The sequence below is a fragment of the Symphodus melops genome (genome assembly GCF_947650265.1).
Source record: "Symphodus melops genome assembly, chromosome: 18".
NCBI lineage: Eukaryota > Metazoa > Chordata > Actinopteri > Labriformes > Labridae > Symphodus > Symphodus melops.
This window is the reverse complement of record NC_136708.1, coordinates 12,686,443-12,707,879: the sequence shown is the minus strand read 5'-3', so window position 1 is coordinate 12,707,879 and position 21,437 is coordinate 12,686,443. Positions and strand designations below refer to the sequence as shown.

The following is a 21,437-nucleotide window of genomic DNA, read 5'->3' as shown; positions in this document are numbered from 1 at the left end:
GAAGTTAAACTTCCAGTCCGCGAGATGGCGTACTAAAACAGGAAAACGAGCCTCAGTTTACTACCTGATTCCTACGTCACTTCCTCTTACCTTGTCCTTGGCATCATCCACGCTGGTTGGAATAAAAAAAAAAAAAAAACATGGCTAAACTGAGCAAAGAAACCAAGCAGCGTCTACAACAGCTGTTCCAGTGCGGCCAGTTTGTGATCCGATGGGGTTTCATCCCCACCGTGCTGTACCTCGGTCAGTATGAACAGAGGAAACAAGATGAGCTCACTTTAGCCTGTTAGCTCTGCGCTAGCATTAGCCTTCACATACGAACTAATGTAACCTGTTAAGACGGGCACAATATCATAAAAAAAAGACCTTAAATAACTATCAGATGAGGCCTTTATAGATAGTCAGTGCGAGGAAATTAAATGTAAAAATTGACGCTTTTAGTTGAGATTAAAAGAAGTACATGTGGCGTTTTCATGCTAATAGTGGAGGCAGTGAAAGAGGAAACGATATGAAGATGGGTTGAGTGAATGCATTGAATCCCGACTGATGAAAATAAACTGTTTAAAATAATGTTGTTGTAATAAAGTTGGCTCGATAGAGCTTTTTTTTCCTGAACAAATTTTGGTATGTATCTCATCAAATGTGTCCTGTCACCTCTGAGTGGATCAAACCTGTGTGTTCAATGGGTTTCGGTGCAAACCCCTGGGACATGTCTAAGGACATGTCTTTGGGCTTAAAATAGTTGGTAGTGGTTTGCAGTGGTGTGAAGGGGGAGTTCTGACTTTGTTGCTGTGTTAACATCAAATATGGGAAGTTGACTGTTTTGCAGTCGTGACCTAAGAGCCGCTGGAGTTGCCCTCTGAGAGTGAATAATCTGACTTCAGAAGTGTGGAAAGACCAACAGTGATGTCACACTTTCTCCCCTGAAACTCTTTCACCTTCTTATAGTTCGTGCAGGATTTTCTGAAATTGCAAACATCTGGAGCTATTGCATTTTCGCTATATTTGGATAAAATGGCATGTGTCAGCTAGGGCTTGGTATTTCCCCCGAAACAACCCAATATGATACATATCATGATATATAATGTATAACAGCGTCCTACAACTTAAAAGACTTACATTAATGTCCCCAAGAGATCCGAGAAATACATGAAAAGAAATCCCTTTTGTAATCTGCAATAGACCCGTCTTTGGAGAGGAGGAGTTAGGGGTTATATTACGTTTTCTAAGAATCAGTTTTTTTTTCTGTTTGAATGTACATGTTCTACTAATTTGAATGAAATTAGTAGAACTCTTGGGGAAATGAAATGATAGTTTGCTTCGTCACATGAAGGCTGACTCAGAAGTTCTTTGCATGACTGATGTTACCACAAGGATCCTTTCACTGTTTTCCGCAGGAAGCGTTTTTTGGACTCAAAGCTTTCTTGTGAAATAATGATTGTTAAAACTGGGGTTTTGCAGATATACTAATCTGTTGACAAACTAATGACTCAAATGAGACACCTTCGTTTTAAGGGGATGTATGCTGTATATTAAGTGAACAGAATTTCAAAAGTCTGCTTGTGCAAGTGCAACAACAGATTCACTTTCACTGTCAAACATTTCTTCAATGGATACTTTGATTCAAAGTATATAGTAACAGTATACAAGACATGCAAGACACAAAACCTTTGTTACAATAAGGTGTTTTCTTGGAGCGTGTTAAAATTCGACACACGTATGCTTTACTTCTTGTTCATGGTTTGTTTTCCAGGTTTCAAGCGAGGAGCAGATCCAGGGATGCCTGAACCCACTGTGCTGAGGTGAGCACTGATTGGGTCTGAAGTTTACCCGTCCGACCAAATCACGTTTGTTTTTCAGCAGGAAAAGGATGCAGTTCTATGCAACATAACGTAGGTGCAGGGCGTTGCAAAAACAGCAAACTGATGAAGAAGACGGGCCCGCACACTTGCTCAAATGCCACACCGAAAGTGATTAATGAAACTCCTTTTTTTTTGTGGCGTCTGAGCGAGCGTGTGGGCCTGTCTTCTTCCTGTGTTTTAAGAAGAAACGACGAATGGAACGGTGAGAAAAGAGACGATGAAAAGGAGTTTTCACACCTTGCATCAACATGACTGTATTAGTCATGGAATATTTAAATCAACTGTCAAATAGTTTGATATTTCATGAACAACTTACAGTTCTGGGAAATCTGTAGGTTGTGGTGTACGGTTTGAGTTACAGGAGGATGTGATGTAAATAAAGCAGTTTGATTTAACGTGATAAAAAAAAAAAATGCAGCCAATGCTTTTCTCATGTGTTCTCCAATGTCGTCTGCTCTGAAGCACTTTGTGACCTGTATTTTGGTCCTATACAAATAGTGTTATTACTATGATCATGACGTTTGCCAAAAATGTGGGGGTAAAGAAACTCGGGCTCATTTTGCGTCCATCACATAGATGTCTACAAATACATACAACTACAATCAGTCTTTTGTTAATAAAATATAAATAAATAAAATAAATGAATTTGTCAAATGTATGAAGTGAGGTGCATCTTAAGATGTCAAATAGGAAGTGGTCTAACTTACAAGAACGTGCTCCTCTATCCTGCATGTAGCTCTTTGGAGAACCCTCCATATTGAAGGAGTAAGTGTGCATTGGCGTTCTTTGAGGGTCCCAGGTTTGGGAGTCGGTCTCTTCAAAAGCGTGAAGTTCTAATATGGAAGCAAAGTGAACGCCACAATGAAAATGAGTTGCTCACTATTTCTCCAAAATAGACCTGTACTACTCAACTTTTTTCTATTTTCTTTTTTACTGACAACTTCCACTTCCAACTTGAATGAATCTTTCAACATGAGTCAAAAATCATCATTGCTCCTTTTTTTTCTTCTTTCATTTACCCTCTTTGCCGTATTTCTGTGTAATACGAATCGATTCACTTAAGTGTCTTGTAACAACATGTTCTGTCTGTGTGAGTTGTGGTTCCACATTTTTGAGGTAATCATTTGAATTTCCAGTAGAATACAGATTTTTTTCCTGATGTTTTGACATGACCACAAGGCGACATGGTGAAAATGACTTCCTTCTTTTGATCAGAAAATATTCATGTCAATAAAAGTTTAATTTACAGATTTGCTGCACAAACGAGTTTTATTATCGTCAACCCTCTCTGACTTGTTTAAATCTTGGGCATCCACTTAACATATTTTCTGTTTGTTTAGATGTATGCTTTTTGTTTTTGTTAATGTTTACATAAAGGTACGTTTACTCTCGGGATTTGTAATTTCAAATATCATTTGGAAGACAAAATCAATGTGGTTCCAGTAATAAACGTATTTTGAGTGAGAGAACGTCAGCACTTTGGCTTGATAGATTTCTCCTTTTCTTCTCTTTAGTTTGCTTTGGGGCTGAGGAGCGTCTCCACCCGTCCATCCCATCCCACCTCGACCCCCTCATTAAGACCATATGACCCAGGTGATTGGAAATCCAGGAACTGGACTTTATGTTTCACTTTCTTCTAAAGATCCACACTGTCACAAATCGGAGAAGTAACGAGGGAACGGTTTCTGCAACCATCAAATCAACAGCCACAAAAGTAGAGTGGAGAGTTTGGGCGACACGGGCCGAAGAATTTGGAATTAACAAGGTGGAACAAGACTTTGTCACTCCAAATATGTAGTCTGGACTGGACTATTTCTGGGGTGTTTTTTGTTGTTTTTTTTTCTTTGTTTGTTTTTGGGGTATTATGACAAGTGATGTTTGGATACACCATCCATTCCATGTTTGTCCTCTTTGTAATTTATCATTTCTGAAATTAAATCAAAGAAATTCTGCTCTTGTCTCCAACACCAGGACTCATGCTGATGCTTAATTTTCAAACATCAAGACTTCTAAGACAAAAAATATGCAGGCGAAAAAAAGATAATACTTTTTAAAAAATATATATTGAAAATTTTTTGCGTTGCAATGAAAGTTCCCCAAACTCAAAAACAATGGATTTGTAGGACGATGTTTCCAAGTTTGGAGTGTCACACACAGCGTAGTATATCCAGCCTCCTTTTAAAATGCAGACACGACAACTCTGCAAGGGTTGTTTATAGTTTCTAGAAAATGGTTACAAAATGACTTGAAACCATTTAGTGATGTGATGTGTTGGAAAGAAGAACTTGATCCTTTTTTTTATTTCATTTTTTTATTTTTTCATTTGCACAGATTAAAAAAAGATCTTTGCACAAACCTCAACCTTAAATAAACTTCACATTTGCTTAAATAATGTTAGATATAAATAAATAGCAGTAGTCACTGTTTGTGGAAAAATGATTTAAAAAAATGATTATTTTTTTCTAAAATATCTTTAAAAAGTTAAGCAGTCCCAAAATTGCTGCTCAAGTAATCTCACCACAATTCAGAAGTTCATCAAGACACAAATAAATAACTTGTGCAAGAGGGCAATTCCAGCCTTTAGGCTTTTATAATTTAAGAAACTCAACGCCTCTTCTAAGTGCACGTTCCCCTTGAAAAACAATAACGCAAGTGTTAAAATTCCATCACAGTGGCATTCTGGTATTCTTGCAGTTTTAGACTTGGCTCGTGAATCCGATGGAGAACAGGTTCTTGTTGGCGATTCTTCCTCTCGTCATTTCTCTTTTTCTGATCACTCTTTTGCCTTGGAGGAGGAAGTTCCGAAGATGGTACAGGATGTTGTGTGCGGTCATCCTTCTCCTGTAAGTGTCAGGGCTGTCGATATCCCTCAGGAGCTGCTCCTGCTGGCTGCTGTTCAGCTCTGTTACGCTTTCAGGATGCTTCATCTGTAGGGCACAAATCAAATACACGATCATTTGACACCTTTCGTTTGCTGAAAACAATAAACTTCTAAGGGGTTTACAATACAAACAGAATTGCCAGGTTGACAACCAAGCATTATACAAAGTAGATCAAAATAACCTCCAAACAGGCAACAGAAGAAAAGAACCTAATGACAGAATCATTCTCATCTATAAAGTATCTCTGACTCACATTTAATTTGATTAGGGTGATCAGTCGGCCGCAGTTGATTCTGGCCTCTGAGAATTTAAAGTTGCTTGGATATTCCTTCTCCACGTGCTTCAGAAGAACTCTGTAGATGAATAGACCTTGGACCAACATGTGGAGACAAGCCTCCTGAGGAGAGGTCAGATAAACGCCGTCAGTGCCTCTAATTAATCATCAATCACGTTCTGTAATCTGTGTGATGGAAGGACAGGAAAGAGAAATACCTTTTTTAAGTTGGAGGAAGGGCAGCTTTCTGGGAGCGAGGAGATGTTGTATTCCTCCAACATGTGATATTTCACCTGGTTGTGGAATTCAGCTTCAAACTAAGGGTCGAATAAAATAAGAGTCAAGATTGCAGTATTTTGTTAGTGCATGCTGAGAAAAAAAAACCACAACACTCAGCCCAATCAGTTTTCGAAATTAGCTCATGACCTGAAATTCAGTGGAAGTCCTCAAATAGAGACTAACCTCCTTCGAGTGATTGACAGTCGCGCCAAGGATCAGACCCCAGAAGTTGGAGGTGCTCAGAGACTCCAAGGCCGTCTCCCCCTCCTCACCTGAAGTGCCACCTGCCAGGCTTTCAGTGGCCTCAACGTGAACTGAAGCTGCCTGAGCGCCCTGCAGCAGAGCGACCAGCAGCAGGCACGTAGCTATACGGAGAAGGAAAAGGCATGAATGAATGAAAAGAGGAAGAGAGGCAGGAAATGTGCACACCAAAGCCTGCAAATCACTTACTGAGTGTGTAGGGCATGTTGCGCTGGTGGGAAGCACTTGTACAGTGTCGATGATGTTGTGGGTTGTCTATCAAGGCAGCAAGGAATAGCCTTGTCTTTTATAGTTTTCAGGCTGCAGGGATTTCCCAATACCTCACTTTTTATGCAGGAACGGAATTAAAAGTTTACGTCAAGCGTTGTGTCCCCCCCCCGGGTGAGAAGGGGTGGAGGGCAGGAATGGGGAAAATGAGGATGCCGTTATCATGTCTATCCTCTCAGGCAATGGTTTCTCTTTAACATGAGAAATCAAATAGGACATGAAAGGTGTTTGGGAGGATGTATCCACTCCTTCCTTTTGGTAGTTATTGGTGGTGATTTTGGTAAAGATTGCACAAAGTTTCCTTTTTCAGAATTAAAAGCGAAAGCAGGAAATCAAAGTCCAAACCGCTTTGGTGGTTTTCTTTAAAGAAGTGAGCCTTGATCATTTTTCATAAATAATAATTTAACTAAAAGGGAATAGTTATGATTAAAGTTTTTTTAATTATACTGAATAATTAAGTTGTTTAAAATACACACACAGGAAAGCTGTGGACCTACATGTTGTTATGAAAAACAAAAAAATCCCTATGTTAAACTAGTTTCAGCCAGATAATTGAAATGGAAATCCACTTACACCCAAATAGTTTCATGACAACACCACCAAGCAAAAGATGCAAATTTATCAATAGCATCCAGAACCAGAAGAGAGAGAACGTCAAGTTGAATGTATATTTCAACTTATTTCAAACTAAGGGAATATATGCCATCTCAGGAATCCTTCTGGAGCGTTGAACTGTAACTCCCAGTTGAAGCAACATTTGTCATGTGTAATGTAAGTTATTATTCCTCTCACTCAACTGGCTGAAATGATCAATATCTGACAATGATCAGCTTTACGAAGAAGATCTTCAAATACCTTTCACTGATGTTTACTTATAACCACATTTCATTATAAACTCATAAATGTAACAGTGGTTATTTGCTTTAGACCATATGCTTGAAATGAATTTGATATCCCACATCCAAACTTAACTTGTTAAAATAACTTACTTTCAAATTAACCATCACTTCTATTGGTGGTGTCCCTAACAGCTACTGGGGTAGTCCTCTTGTTATTCTTTTTCTAGAGGTTCCCATTTTTATTAAAGGGACACTACATATTTAAATATTGAGGTCAATGTACTGCTAAGCTTGTGAAAACAATGTTATTACCATGGTGGGTTCTGGAGGCTTTGGGTCATCTTCTTCCTTAAAGTTAGCTTTATTGAAATATTCCACATTGACTTCCTCATTGATATAATCCAAGAGAAGACATGTCATGCAAGTGTTTATTTAATACAAAGCTCTTTAATACATCAATGATCTTCTGCATTTTAATGTTTGAATTTCAACGAAACAGTTAACTTTATTTCAGTTGAGGCAAAATGACATTTGTTTTCACATTTAAACGTCTTTTGTGGTTTCTTATTAGTTTATTATCTTTCTCAAAATAATGTTTTGGTACACCACAAGCCACTAGTCTGATCTCACTGAGGTTCCTGCATATGAGTGGTAAATAATGGACTTAAGCTTGTACAGGGCTTTCTAGTCTTCTGACTACTCTAAGCACTTTTTACACTGCAGGTCACACCTTCCCTTTCACACTAACTGACACACTGATGGCAGAGGCTGCTTTACTTAAAGTGGCCATCAGTTTTAACTAACCCCATGTATACTGTTGAAGATCAGAAAGAGTTATGCACATTAATGGGCAGTTACATGAACCATCCCTTCTTAACTGGGTGCGAGATCATTTTCCATAGCTCCAGTGCTTGGAGATAATAGACCAACATCATAAATAATCGTATATAATCAATAAATTACCAGAGCTGCAGCTGCTTCGATAGGTCTTCAGTCTCTGCAGCTTTATGATACCTTAATATTAGTATTGATATTAGTTGCAAAGTACATATGAATTATGATAACAGAGGTAGTAGACAAATGCTTTTCAGACATTTGTACCCACATACCTCATGCAACCCCTGCAAGAAGATCTAAGAAAATCTTTTGGTCTTGAGCATTTGTTTCATAAAGCTGTGGACGGGCAATGTGGGGAGAGAGAGTGGGTGATCAGACGCACCAAGCAGCATCTGGATAATGGGGAGGAATTTGCAAACCACCACTGTGAAGTGGACTGTAGCTTCTGTTACAAAACGCCCGTTCTACTAACTGAGCTGAGCCAGTTCCCTATGTAATTTCATTTACTTAGAAAAACTAGATAAGCTTGTTGATATAATGGATATTAAACGTCATCATTCTGTGGAACTCAGAGGGAGTATGACTTTTACCTGACCTGGATGTCAGATTTGATTATACATTTGTAATATAGTACGTACCTACAAACATTGTTTTCTTTCAAACTCAAAGCCATAAACAAGGGAGGTGTGTCAATTTTATTCAGCATGGAAAACATCTATGTGTCTATCAGCTATGTGTGTTGATTTCTTATCAAAATGTTACATTTTCTATAATCCCCTCTGTCTCTATTTTTGAAATAAACTTTCCCTCTGTTAATTCAGATTACTCATGGGGAATCAAACCACAGAACTCCCAAATCAGGTCATAAGAAGCAGAACCTCCATATATTGGATGTTTTGTGCCCTACAAGGAGGATGTTGTAAGAATGGGGTTCTGTTCATTCTGGATTCAGAGTGTCCTTGTACTTTTGTTGAACACTTTGAGACATCACGGGTTCTCATGAAGAGCTTAAGACAGTTTTTATTTACTTTGTGGGTGGTAATGGTAAAACACCCAAATTAGTGTGTTTTACCATTGATTGGTCAGTCCGTCAAATCAAGACAAGAATGTCTTGATTTCAAACCATGCTTGTTTATTTTTGAAATATCAACTCAGTTGGTTTAAACATAACTCCTCCCTCTGATTAGGCCAATCAGATTTCAGGAGGGACCAATTCCCTTGTCAGACCCTGAAAATCTTAAACTCTTTAAGGAGGTAATATTGGACCAATTCCTTTCTTTGTCTAGATATTAAAGCTGTGCAGACCTAAACCAACATTTTTATTAGAATGTAAGTGAATTAATCAAGTTTAGTATTCATAATAACAACATCTATATTAAAAAAAAAAAGTATTAACATAAACATCCAACGTACAGTATTTTTTACTGTGCAGGAATTACATAATGACCACTGTACAGTAAGCGAAGAGAGAGTCACTATGCTGACTTGTCAAAACTGACATTACCTTGACGTCAGCTTGTGGAAACATGAATGGTCCGAGATTGCAGGAAGTGCAAAAAATGTTCAGCTTTTGTCAGTCTAATACATACAGTCTAATAGAAGTTTTCAGGGTGACCTCCAGGCTTCCTCTTACGCTGCATTTTTTTTTGTTCCTCTAATATTTCCACTGAAATTCTACTCAAGGGAGAGGTCTGCATGACACAGTTTTCACATTATGTTGAGGTTTGTTAATCTGCATGTGCAGGACAAATGATACTCAAATTATAAGAAATATGAATCATTTGTTTCTTGGGATTTGACCACTGTGTAAACTCCTGAACATGAATTTGCAGCATCAAGTCCTTCCATTATCTTAACAATCAAGAATACACATCATACAAGACTATTTTTGAAATTATTTTAAAAAACGTGTTGTGTAGTGTGCATTTGACATGGATGTATCTGGTGGAAAGGGAAGCTGTAGGATTGAGTCCTCAAGTGTTTCACTAAGGTTTCCCACAGGACCAAAGAACAACTTTTTTAAAGATCAGAATTATCTTCTTTTTTTTTTGCACATGAAAGACTGTGTGAGCACTCTATTCCCTCCTGACCCAAAGTGTTTTTGCATGCACTCCTATGTTTGATCTTCGAAAAATCTTATTGTGCAATGTCTGGTCCCATGCCTTTGAACAACTAGAGGATTCAAGGTTTCCACTGAAAAAACTATTGATAACGGTTGCCACATAGCAGACACTATAATTCTATTCAGTCTGCAGTTCCAGAAAGCCACCACTAGATGGTAATCATGCAGCTCTTATTATCAGCGCACTGTTTAACCCTCTATGGGTTATATGGTGATGCAAATGTAAAGAAAGAGCTTATCTGTGCTATGCCTTATCAACAGTGAAACATTTTTCTTCAAATGTTTTTTTTAATTGTGATCTACTCATTGTTTGAATAAATGGATCAGATTGAAGGTCATCTACAGTTTCCTACCATGAAGTTGCATATAGGTTATGTTAGTCAAGTAGATAGATAGATAGATAGATAGATAGATAGATAGATAGATAGATAGATAGATAGATAGATAGATAGATAGATAGATAGATAGATAGATAGATAGCAATAATGCATGCATCACTCAACAGGGCAATGAGCATGAGTGCTATCAAATGGGGCCCCCTTAGGGAGGTTTCCTACTTTCATTGTGAATTTGCAGATTTTGAGCCACTACTTTGGTTTAAGTTTGTGAGCTCTCAGGGGCCCCCTACTGGTCTAGGGCCCCAAGCAGTTACTTTTTCGTGCCTGTTGACAAACAGCGCCTCTGTGTACAAACCTAATACCTAAAGATGATTCATGGAAATAGTTGGTCCAAACCACTCAGAACCATATTCCAGGAAACTGTTATTTTGTGTAAAAAAAAAATTAAATACTGGATTTCTCTAAATGTTCTACATAACCTTAAGCATTCTTTACCTAAACCTATAAACAAATGTTTTGTGTTACGAGAGTATAACAGGTCACTGTGACCTTTCTGACACCAAACAGTCTATTTGTGTGTGAGATGTCAAAACAATCTGATGATGTGTCTGTGTTTGACTTGTTGAGATGAGAACAAGTTTGACTTGCAAATTATATTTAAGTCCAGTAGTTACAACATTTCCTCTAAAATGACAAATGACAACAACATAAAAGAAAAATCAAAAGATAACAATTTGTCATTTGTCGAGTCAAGTTTATTTATATAGCATATTTCATACGACAAGCATAGACTTAATGTGCTTTCAAACAGAATAATAAGATGATAAACAACAATGACATAATATAAGCGCATATGAGATAAGGAGGTATTACATATAAAACAAAGGCTTAAGACAAAACACAAAATACACAAAATTAACATTTTAAAATAATTAAAACCTAACTAAAAACTTGTGCAAAAAGATATGTGTTTAGCTTGCCTTTAAAAGAACAAACTGTTGTAGTTGACCTAAGATCATGTGGTATGGAATTCCAGAGAATGGGACTGTCGTGGCTGAAGGCACCGTAGGCTGACTTAAAGTGAATTCTTTGTACAGTGAGGAGTCGTTTATTTGAAGATATCACAGATCTGTCTGGTGTGTTGGGAGTGAGCTTATTGTAGTAAGTTGGAAAGCCATTCAAGGATTTGAAGTATTTTAAAATCATTTTTTTGCTATAGGTTTCATCCTCTGGAGACCCTGCATGAATTTTTTTTTGCATGATTTTTTCAGAACAATTCATCTAACAGTTGGGATATTTCTTTCTGAACCAAGGGGACGCACCGACGAGCTAGCTATCGTGGCTAAAAAAACCTCATCTGTCATAAACTAAAAATTATTTTAGTTACAGAACAGTATCTGCTATTCATGGTCTGTTCTTTAATACATGAACACGTCTGGCATACTGTGTTATAGTTTCAGATACATTTTAATATGGCTGCTCTTTCCTTTCATGTCTCTCCCTTCTGATTCTGCTGTCTTCTCCTCTGCTGTCACTTTCTCCTTTTCTCTCTTTTCATCACTGTCCAGCTGTTTTTCACTGCTCTCCTCTCCCCACACTCATCCTTCACTCTATCTTCTCCTTTTCATCCCCTCTTTCTCTTTGTGCCTTTTTTTTTAGGCCTCTTCTTCTCTCCCTTCCTTTTCCCCCCACTTTTTTCCTCCTTCTTCCAAAGACTGAGAGCTTCACAAGAGAGGAGAGGAATTGTATCTCTGCTCACTTTGCCACAGGCACTCCTCAATATTTAATCAAGAGTGCATTTGTTTGAAGAGAGGGCTCAGAATATGTGTGCAAGTGACTGATAAAGAGAGATGTCCGACCATGTGTGTGCGTGCAGATACTGTATTTGTATGCAGGACACAGAGCAGAAAAGACAGAAGTGAATATTTGTGTGTGTGGTGACAGTTTCGGGATGAAAGGCTTTTTTCAGTCCTATGGTAATTGGTTTACTATCTGGCTCTCCCTGCTTCGGCCCTCCTGTCCCTCTCGCTCCTTCTTTACCCATCTCCTCCTTCCCCTCCCCCTGCAATCTATTCTTCCCCCATGCATCATCATGTAGCCCCATGTTGTACTGTATGTTCCTATATGCTCTGCTATGTAGGGCTCATTCATTCAAACGCTGTACTATAAGGTTTATTTTGATTCTGCTGCGTGTGCATAATGTGTTTGTGTATCAGGCGGCTGGTCCCAGTGTTCCCCCGGGACAGCGGAGCAGCATATTTCATCACCCCACTAGAAAGCCCAAAGTCCCTTTTTATTTCTTTTGCTTCTTCAGCGATTCAGCAGTAAGTGTGTGTGTGTGTGATTCCTTTGTTTCCTTCGTTCACTATCATGTGACTCCTGAACACTGCAATCAAATGTGTTACAATACATTTGTGCTGCTTTTTCCAGATACACTGAGAAAGTGACGTGCCATAAACTATGTCCTTTGAAAATGGCTTTAGGACTTTTGTGCTGTAAAATGTGACACAAGTACACATGAATGCAGAATGTCAGAATGCATGAATTATGATAAAATGTCCAATTTGTTTATTTCAGTGCATGCCAAATCTTAAATGTTCACAGTCTTTCACACAACAATGTCCCCTCTTCATTGTGGCTTTCCTTCAGCTCTTTAAAGGAAATCTCAGCAGGCAGCTATCTGAATGATGATCCGCAAAAAGAATGGATGGATTTAATGATGGTGATAGCTCTTCAGCACTTTTGCAGATTGTGGCTATAATAAAGCCAGACTGAAGATTATGTTTCTACAGCAGAAAAGATCACAAATACAAAGCACCTGAAAGCCTCCCATTCAAAATGAGCATGTTGTGCTAGTTCCAAAGGCAGCTTTACATTTTTAGTTTCGTTTTGAAAACTTTATATCTGCATGTTAGAAGTTTAATAGACCATGCACACTCCATCCCGATTGTAAGCATAGCTGCGCTGAATCATGAGTGAAACCAACCATAACAGGTTCTCTTCATGGTTCAGGCCCTTAGAAACAATTTTCTCCATCAACTTTTTCTTACTTTCTTTACCCTGAAAGTTGTCTCAATTTTGGTTTGCATGCTCTTTTCTAAATTGCTTGAAAAAAGATAATTTCCTATACTTCCATCCACCAATCAGCTGTTAACTTATGATACAAACACTACTTGTCAGATCTGATAAAACTAAATCCACACCGTTTAGATTAAAAAACCTCTGTCATAATCTTGAAATGATTATGTGTAACAAACTGTTTGGTAAAAAAGAGGATGTTTTTAAAGGTGGTTTACAGTTTTCAGATCCTTACCGAACATTCACAATATTGGCTCTAAAACTTGAAGAAAGTCAACATAAAATAAAAGTGAACTTGTAACGCTCACTTCAAGCCCATTGCAGATTCGGTTCATATTTTGTTTTGATGATATTTAAACAATAAAGTCAAATAAACTAGTTTTACTTTTTGATTAATGATTCTCATTGTATCACCATCAATTAAATCCTTTCCTGCTGACATAGCCTTTTGAATCCAACAACTCAGACAGATAAACATCAACAGCTTTGTTGTGTTGAATACTAAAACAAAATGTACGAGACAGTGATATTGGGGATCTCCATCAGTGTTCTTCAGTGTTGCGCTTAGAGAGGATACAAGTGTGAACAGTGTTTTAGACATTGGGGGGAAAGTACTTAAAGTGTGTTAAGTTTTACAGAGTCCATCACCGTTCCATTTTATTTTACATCAACATGTTAATAGATGAAATGTGGCCCATAGCTAGCAGGGCCATTACCTCTGACAGCGATGATGTTGGCATAATCTGGGTCCCTGAAAGGGTCTTATTATCCCAGATTACAAGTCCTATCACGAAAGCAGACTCAACATCTGAGTTATAAAATTTAACCCACTGCACTCAAGCTGAACCCTGCTCCAATTGATGTCCTCTCTAGTATCAGCCTCAGATTTTCTCGGATCAACCAAATTTAAATTAATTCTTTTTTGGATCACACCCACTTGAAATCTTTAATCAAATTGAGGGAGTTTCACCAACTTCCCATCGGGCCTGGATCCTTTTTAACCATTCAAATTCACGAAAGAATAACATCTTATTATAGTACAAGGGTTGTGCACTTATTTTGAAACGTCATTGAAGTTAAATTAAGAGCAGTTTTTATTAATCATGCAATATCAATTTGAAAATTTAGATACCGTATACAGTACATGGACTGCAAATGTGTGTAAGTTACAGCGCTGCTCCCATCACCAGTTTGTGCCACGTTTGCTAACATCACATTCAAGTTACAGATCTAAGTCACTGTTTCAATATGGTATGATTCAATTATTTATTTCCAGAAAGGATTTTCTGAAAATGCCCAGGGAACAGATGTTATTTTTCTTAAATAATGGTCTTCAGTGGAAAAGGGGGCAATTAATTAAACCATGAAAATTCAAAATCAATGCATATCTGTGTGACTGGATATGTTTTTGTTTTTTTAGGATGGGGAGTGGGGAGTTGTGTGTCTTTGACTTTGCATCATTTCTGAATTTGCAGCTCTTTGCCCTCATAGGAATCTTTTGGGCAGTTGCAGCGCATGTTGGCTCTTTTGGGCTTACGTAGGCTATGTTACTAAGCTGCACCCATGCTTTTACCCTAACAATAAGGTGGTGCCTTTTGGTTTTTGGCGATTGTACCTTGGAAACAATAACTCTGAAGTGCTCTTTGATATAAAATGGCAGTCTCCTGAAATCAGTATGAAAGAAGGATGTTTATTTAAAAAAACATTTCATCATCGTGGTCCTGATGGGTCTGAATGAGAAGAAAAAACATAGACACTGAATTTTATATTTCATTTATATTTAACCTTTATTCACACAGGTTGGTCCCACTGAGATTACGAGTCTTTTTTAAGGGAGACATGCATGGTCAGGAAAGTCAGCAGCAAAAACACAAAGTTGCAAACAGACACAAGAAAAGATTTGTCTGTCAGTAGTAGTCTAATGAAGCCAAGCTAACATTGAATCCTATAAAGTCAGCTTCCAAGTCTTTGAATTTGAATAACCACACAACCTCACTGTATTAAACCGGCAAAGAAGCTTGTGTCATTTGCAGTTTCTTCTTATTGAGTTAGGTAAATAGGCTACAGTATAAGAGAGGTATGTAGATCTGAACCACTAACGTGTGCCTGAACTGAACAGCTGCTAAATTAGCAGATAAAAGCTTTAAATGTGACAAAGAGGCAACTTTAAACAGATAGTCAGCACTACAACAACAAAAAAGATACCCAATATCTAACAAAAGAAAGGTCAGTCTTTAAAAGCAGTGTCTGATCAGATTTATTATGTGCATTTACAGAATGGTGTCTCACATCTTTAACAACCCACATACAGCATGGAGGATGGGGCGGCCTCTCTTGTTTCAGCTTAGTCTTGTGCCCTCAGGTTAAACCAGACAGTCTTCTCACACAGCAGGGACAAAGCCCAGCTCCAAAACCTGAAAAATAGGCTTTGCCAGGTATCACACACGCACACTCAGTGTCTGCTCTTTGTTTACCTATGGAAATTTGAGCCAGGTAATATGATGATGACGTCGTCTCCTGAGCTTCCAATAGCTCTTTTTGTACTACTCCCCCCTCGACTGTTGTGTAAATTAAGTCGAGGACTTATGATAGAACTACACTTGAATTGATTGGCTACTTTAAAGTCAACTGCACCGACGCAACAGTAGAATGAAGGTGGAAGTGATGCAATGTTTTTGTGCACCTGTGACAACCCCCTCCTCTCCATGCACTCCCCCACACATCAACCTGGCAGTAGGCTATGGAGGAGTAGGACGCGCGAGCCATTGGGTGGAGCAGCAGCGTCGCGTGCTGCGGAACACAGTCAGTGGGTCGTTAACGCCGCGCGGTTTGGTTGCAGATGCAGGTCGTTGAGTGTAAGCGCGAGGCGGTAGGAATGGCGTACGGGCGCGGGCGGCGGTGCGCCTCATTGTGAGGATACAGTGTTGAGACCCCCCCAAGCTCGAGCGCACGCAGGCGGAAGCTCGAGGAAAGACAGGAAAAGTAAGGAGACGAACCATGGAGGACTCCGAGCCCGCAGAGGACGGCTTGCTCGCGGGCTTGCGGTGGAACCGGACAACACGAGACCAGGCTCAGCTCAAACACAAAATACGGGATCTGCCGGGACTACTCAAGCACGGGCTGCACCTGCGGAAGAAGAGCGTGAGTACTTCAAACAGACCGCGGACCCACTGTCCGTCCGTCTGTCCTTCCTGGTTTTTGTATGTTTGAGGAACGTTATCAACGACTGACTGAATCAAATTATTAACCGTCAATTTTTTTTTACGACAACGTTACAGTATGTGCCTCGAGGCTGTTTCATAACCGTGTCACGACTCAGGTGTTTGCATTTTGACACAAACATTAATGTCGCAGAGGCAGTGTGTATGTGTAAACGTGTACATGTGCAGGCTGTGTGCGCGTGATACATCAAAAATAACCAATTGCTGTTGGACATCATCATACCTTCACACTCTGGTCGTCAAGGCAACACTACCGTAACCAAGAGATTCACTTCACACACCAACACCTCTACCTCAACCACACACACCTTTACATATTTATAAGACTAACCTATAAATGCATTTGCAGCCATGCGCCTACACAGTATTTTCACAGGTTTTTCAGTGAGAAAGGAATTTCTTTAGAAAGGTAAAATCGGTTAAAATAGTTATTTCTTGATAATGGAAGCTCAAGGTAAACCAACCTTAACCCTCAAATAGTTAGCCTGTGAAGTGAAATTAATATAATGATGCATATAGCTGCAAAAACTCAAATTTGAGAAGCTGCGGAAGCTGCAACTTTTACAATGAAATGATAGGAAATTAGGCATATATATCATTTAATTTACTGATTTGATCCTGTTTGTTTTTGCTGAAGCTAGTCTGTTTTGCATGAACTACAGCCTCTCTGAAGCCTACTTTCCCTCCCAGTCCAAATGGGACAAATTTGTAGCCCAATCCTCTAAAAACTCTTCTCATGGGTCCCCTGGTTCTGTCTTGTCGTGATGTGTCTACTAAGCAGTAAATGTGTGTGACTCAATGTGCCCTGATGTGGAACGAAAACACCTGACAGGCCAAATTTCTGCTCAGAGTGTCCACTCCACTCATCTTCATCATCAGTGACAGCCAGGAGAAAACGTGTCCCTGATTCCCTTTGCGGGAATCAGAGAGTGTGCGCCAGGACCAAATGCCAAATGGGATAAAGATATGCAGCATTTGTCGTGTTAAGCCTCCGTGGACAGAGGAGGTGAATGGTTTATGTCCTGGTACATCTTATTTCTTGTGATGTTTAAAGGGCTTAGGTTTTTACATTTTGCTTAGTGTTCCTGTTATTGTTCTGGTTATCATTATTACTACCTTCTCTTTCCATAAAACAACTCAGAATAGTAGACACATTTCAAAACAGGATATAAGGACTCCTTTAAAAAATATATCTTCAATGACAGCTTGTAAGCCTGTTGCATCAGTGTGTCTGTTTTTGTTCTCTGTGATTGAACCACAGGGAAGGAAAAGATTGGAATTCTAAGCAGAAGCAGAAAGTGTTGTGTTTTCCTTCTCCTGTCTGATCTGACTGTGTGTGGGGGAGTGTGATGAGGCGTGGGTAACTAGTGTAAAGGTATGGCTCTTCTGCACACTGGCAGTTGGCATTCACACACTCAAACAGCAGCACACTTTTTTTATGTGCACAAGATAACATCACATTTATGGCTTTTTTTATTATTATTTATTTATTTATTTTTATTGCAGTCCAACAACGACCTCACATCCTGTAGTGGACAACCTCTGCACCACACCTTTTATCTTCTTCTGTTGTTTTAGTGCTTTATCATGTTTTTCCTTTCACTATTTTAGGGCGTATTCAGGTGCAAGACTTCGGACACAGTTTTTTTTTTTCTTTTTTTACATCCTCCTGTGATTCTTGAATATTTGATGACAGCTGATGAATTGAATTGAACTGTTGCCATGTGTCACATTTGATGCCAGCTTTTTGCAGCCTCACCTTTGAATCCTGTCCTAATCTCTGTTGTGACTTGCTCTGGTATTTAATTATAAGTCCTTTATTGGCAGTGATATGATTATTTTTAAAGTAGCCACACTGAAGACAGGAACATCTATAGTTCTCTTTTCTCCTTTTCTAAACTCATAACCACAGCTCAGTGAAGTAGAATCTGGAGGGATGCTATGTGTCAGTCATGGACTAATGCATACATACAGTGGAGTGGAACAATTATATTGTTATGATCAAACGTTTGAAATGATACTCGTGAGTGTAACAGATCCCAACTCTCAGGGTTCAGATCAGATCATTTTAAGGATCAGCAAAAAAGGCAAAAAATGTATTAAACAGTTTTTTTCTTTGCTTATGAAGTGCTGCTAAAAATCCAAGTTCAACAGTCTGTAATATGAAAATCTTTATAATTTCAGTAACACTATTTCATACCCTCCATCAGACACACCAGCTTTACATACACTGAACTGTGAACTATAAAATCAATATTTTTTTCCCCCTGTTAGTTTTGACAATGTTGAGCATGTGCACACGGTTCATTTGTGTGTCCAGCACACAGCAGCTCCTGCCGTGTGTGAGTCATTTATCAAGTATATCTTCAGTTTTTGAACCAATACAGTGCTTCTTAACCTGCGTTTGGCTACGTTTACAAATACAAACAACAGCAGGCTGTAATGTTAACTTTGTGATTGATGGTATCAGCCACAAGCTGACACCTGCATGATAAATCAAGACATCTCCACTGCGCCAACATGCTCTTCTTAAATGCTGCCTTCTTTTCTTTTTAAAAAAAAATTTTTTTTTTTAACTGAGAATCTGCACAGAGATTCAGTGGCAGATTTATTTCACACAATGATGATAAATTTTTTTTATCACTCATTTTATTGCTTTTATCATCAACTTATCAACTGTGATCTGTTTCACCTACTTGATAGGAAACAAAGCAAAGACTCCTGACAGTCGGTGGACAGGTGGGCGTGACAGTCGATCATGACCCGATTCACTGCTCCCGGCCAGGCGGATGAATTTCTGATATGTTTGAAAATGTGGACGTAAGAGGAAGAGTGAGCTCTCAGGTCGGGCCCAACAATTGGAAAGTACAGTGTGAGCACTGGTGTGCGTTGTAAACGATTCAGTCGTACAGTCGTCGCCCAGCCTTAGTTGATGCAGAAGCATTGGTGTGGAGATGCGATGCATTGTGAGTGATGGATGAAGATGAAAGATTCGGGAAGTACCGGCAGTAAAGGAGTCGAACCTTGGCCACCTGCATGGAGGACAAAAAGCCTGTACATGTGGCGCGTGACACAACTGCAGGCGCCCTGACTGTTTGCTTTCTTAATGCACGTAAAAGAAGTTCTGAATGTTGACTGTAGAGAAAGTGTTGACATGCAGAGGTTTTTTTTTTTTTTTTGCATAAGGCGTCTTGAAAAACAGCTGAATTGTGAAGAGGCCCCACTTTAATTATGGTGTTCTGTTCGGGGATTAGATGTCTTTGTTGTTGTTGACTTCACCCACGACACTGTATTGCAGCTGCACCACGTTCCACCAGATTCTGTCACTTAAAAAGGACATTTCGATGCATTTGATGACAACTTGGTGTGACCACTAGTTGTTGAGTGGAGGCTTTTTTTGGATGAAAAGTGAAACACAAACCCACGGCCACAATGCCATATGCGCTTCTCAAAACTCATACTGTAATTAAGGCTGTGAAGGAGATTATCACACTCGTACTATAAGCATTCTGAATTTATGATCACTGCATAAGAGGAAAGTTGATATTCTCCAAAGATGATCTAATTTCTGTGTCATTATGCAGTTTATGTTGGTTTTTTCTGGCAGCAATATTTCACATCCATAACTACATTATACATAAAGAGAGAGAGAGAGACTCACATTCTAGCACACAGCATAAACGTTTCCACATGCCCTCACAAAAACACTGTATTTGTCTGGAAGTATCGCATAGTGAGATTATCATTCCAGTTATTTTTTTAACAATTTAATTATATTAAATGCATACAAAATAAAAGTATGCACAGCAATGCAAGTTTAATTACAGACAGATACTGAAGGAAAAATGAAAATGAATCGGCTCATGTTTTTATTTTTTTCAAACATTTAAGGGACTTTATGAGTACGAAATGTTTTTTTTAAATCAGACATATGGTGCATTTTTGCCTTTTTAATTGGAGAGGACAGCTGAAGAGAGACAGGGAACGTTTGGGAGGAGAGAGAGGGGGGGTGACGTCGTAGTCAGACTTACCGCAGACATGGGGCTCGCTACAGAACCACTTACCTGGGATCATTGCGGTATCTGTTATCGGTTTGTGTCATGTACAATACGACGGATCATTACAACTTGTTGTCATTCCTTGTTGAAGCGTCTTTGAGTATTTAGAAAGGCGCTATATAAGACTATTATATTATTATTATTAAATACGAGTTCTTGAATTTCTGCCTCAAAGAGAAGCAACTTTTTTTTTTCCTCTACGAAGTATCATCTGTTGTTATTGGACTTATTTTGGGTAATTCAAGAAGTCAAGCATTGCTAAATAGCTGTAGTTTAGCTGTAGTCTCTTTTTAGATAGTTAACGGTGAAGATGTGACATTGATGTGTATTTTACCTTTTAAAAGAAGAGTTGAACAACTTTAGATCCATGGATAGCTACAAAGTCTCGACAGTCCTCTTTGGTCTTGTTTTGTCTGAGATGTTGTTTTGGGATGCAAATGCTTACAAGGACTCTCCCGAGAACTAACTTAATTATTTACTTAAAGTCTTGATAATGAAACGCCAGAAATAAGAAAGTAATGTGTAAATATTTCAGTTGAACCCAGTTGACATAAAAAAAAAAGTGGGCCTCAAATCCGAAGGTTTTTAAGTTTACTCCAACCACAGACAAAGAAAACGATCACATTTCAGAGCATGAGCAGCTTTCCTTTTGGACTCTGAGTGTTTGTAAATCAAAGGTCAGGTGTCTGCTGCGTTTCCATGGAGTTACCTCCAGTGTGTGTGTGTGCGTCTGTTTCTGTGTCCATTGAGTTGTAGCTGCTATGATGTCTCTGTTTTTACTTCCTTGTATCGCAGATCTGTAGGGGAGTCGACAGGAGCTCCGTGCGTGAGTGTGCGTGTTTGTGTGTTTGTGTGTGACGAGGCTTGCCGAGCGTACCGTGCTACAGCTCGTCACTGTGCTCAGCAATCTAATCTGAGAGTAATCCATTTCTTGGAGATAATGACCTCGCTCTCCGCCGCTCCCTCCCTCTCTCTGTATACACACTTTGAAGCCACCACACAAATAAGCATGTCAGCGTGTGCTCCCTCTTTATGGCGCCCATTCCTACTCAGTCATCCTCTCCTCTCGTCTTTTCTCTCTCTCTCTCTCTCTCTTTTGGCCTCCGGTGTAACGGCAGC

At 39.0% G+C, this 21,437-nt stretch overlaps 3 protein-coding genes across 3 annotated transcripts in view; 2 read left to right on the top strand and 1 right to left on the bottom strand.

Annotated features, from left to right (window-relative positions):
• The first annotated feature begins 44 nt into the window (after positions 1-44).
• tomm7 (translocase of outer mitochondrial membrane 7 homolog (yeast)) lies at positions 45-3,827 on the top strand. The gene is made up of 3 exons (XM_079368294.1): positions 45-243; positions 1,754-1,802; positions 3,377-3,827. Exons 1-3 carry the CDS (start codon positions 141-143, stop codon positions 3,390-3,392), a joined length of 168 nt encoding a protein of 55 aa, XP_079224420.1. The 5' UTR covers positions 45-140; the 3' UTR covers positions 3,393-3,827.
• A 731-nt stretch (positions 3,828-4,558) lies between these two features.
• LOC306838957 (interleukin-6-like) lies at positions 4,559-5,763 on the bottom strand (the record flags this gene model as incomplete). Its single annotated transcript, XM_079367396.1, has 5 exons — positions 4,559-4,789; positions 4,998-5,141; positions 5,237-5,335; positions 5,481-5,662; positions 5,748-5,763. The coding sequence occupies 5 exons, from the start codon at positions 5,761-5,763 to the stop codon at positions 4,559-4,561; spliced, it is 672 nt and encodes a 223-aa protein (XP_079223522.1).
• A 9,552-nt stretch (positions 5,764-15,315) lies between these two features.
• rapgef5a (Rap guanine nucleotide exchange factor (GEF) 5a) overlaps positions 15,316-21,437 on the top strand; it is a 44,229-nt gene continuing 38,107 nt past the window's right edge. The window contains exon 1 of the mRNA XM_079368146.1: positions 15,316-16,180. Within this exon, the coding sequence (XP_079224272.1) occupies positions 16,037-16,180 (144 nt within the window). The 5' untranslated portion in view covers positions 15,316-16,036. The remainder of the gene's footprint in view (positions 16,181-21,437) is intronic.

Bases quoted from the DNA above. Each gene is read 5' to 3' on its own strand.
- tomm7 (XM_079368294.1), top strand. From the start codon at position 141: ATGGCTAAACTGAGCAAAGAAACCAAGCAGCGTCTACAACAGCTGTTC. The intron at 244-1,753 runs GTCAGTATGAAC...TTTGTTTTCCAG, and splicing joins CCCCACCGTGCTGTACCTCG to GTTTCAAGCGAGGAGCAGAT.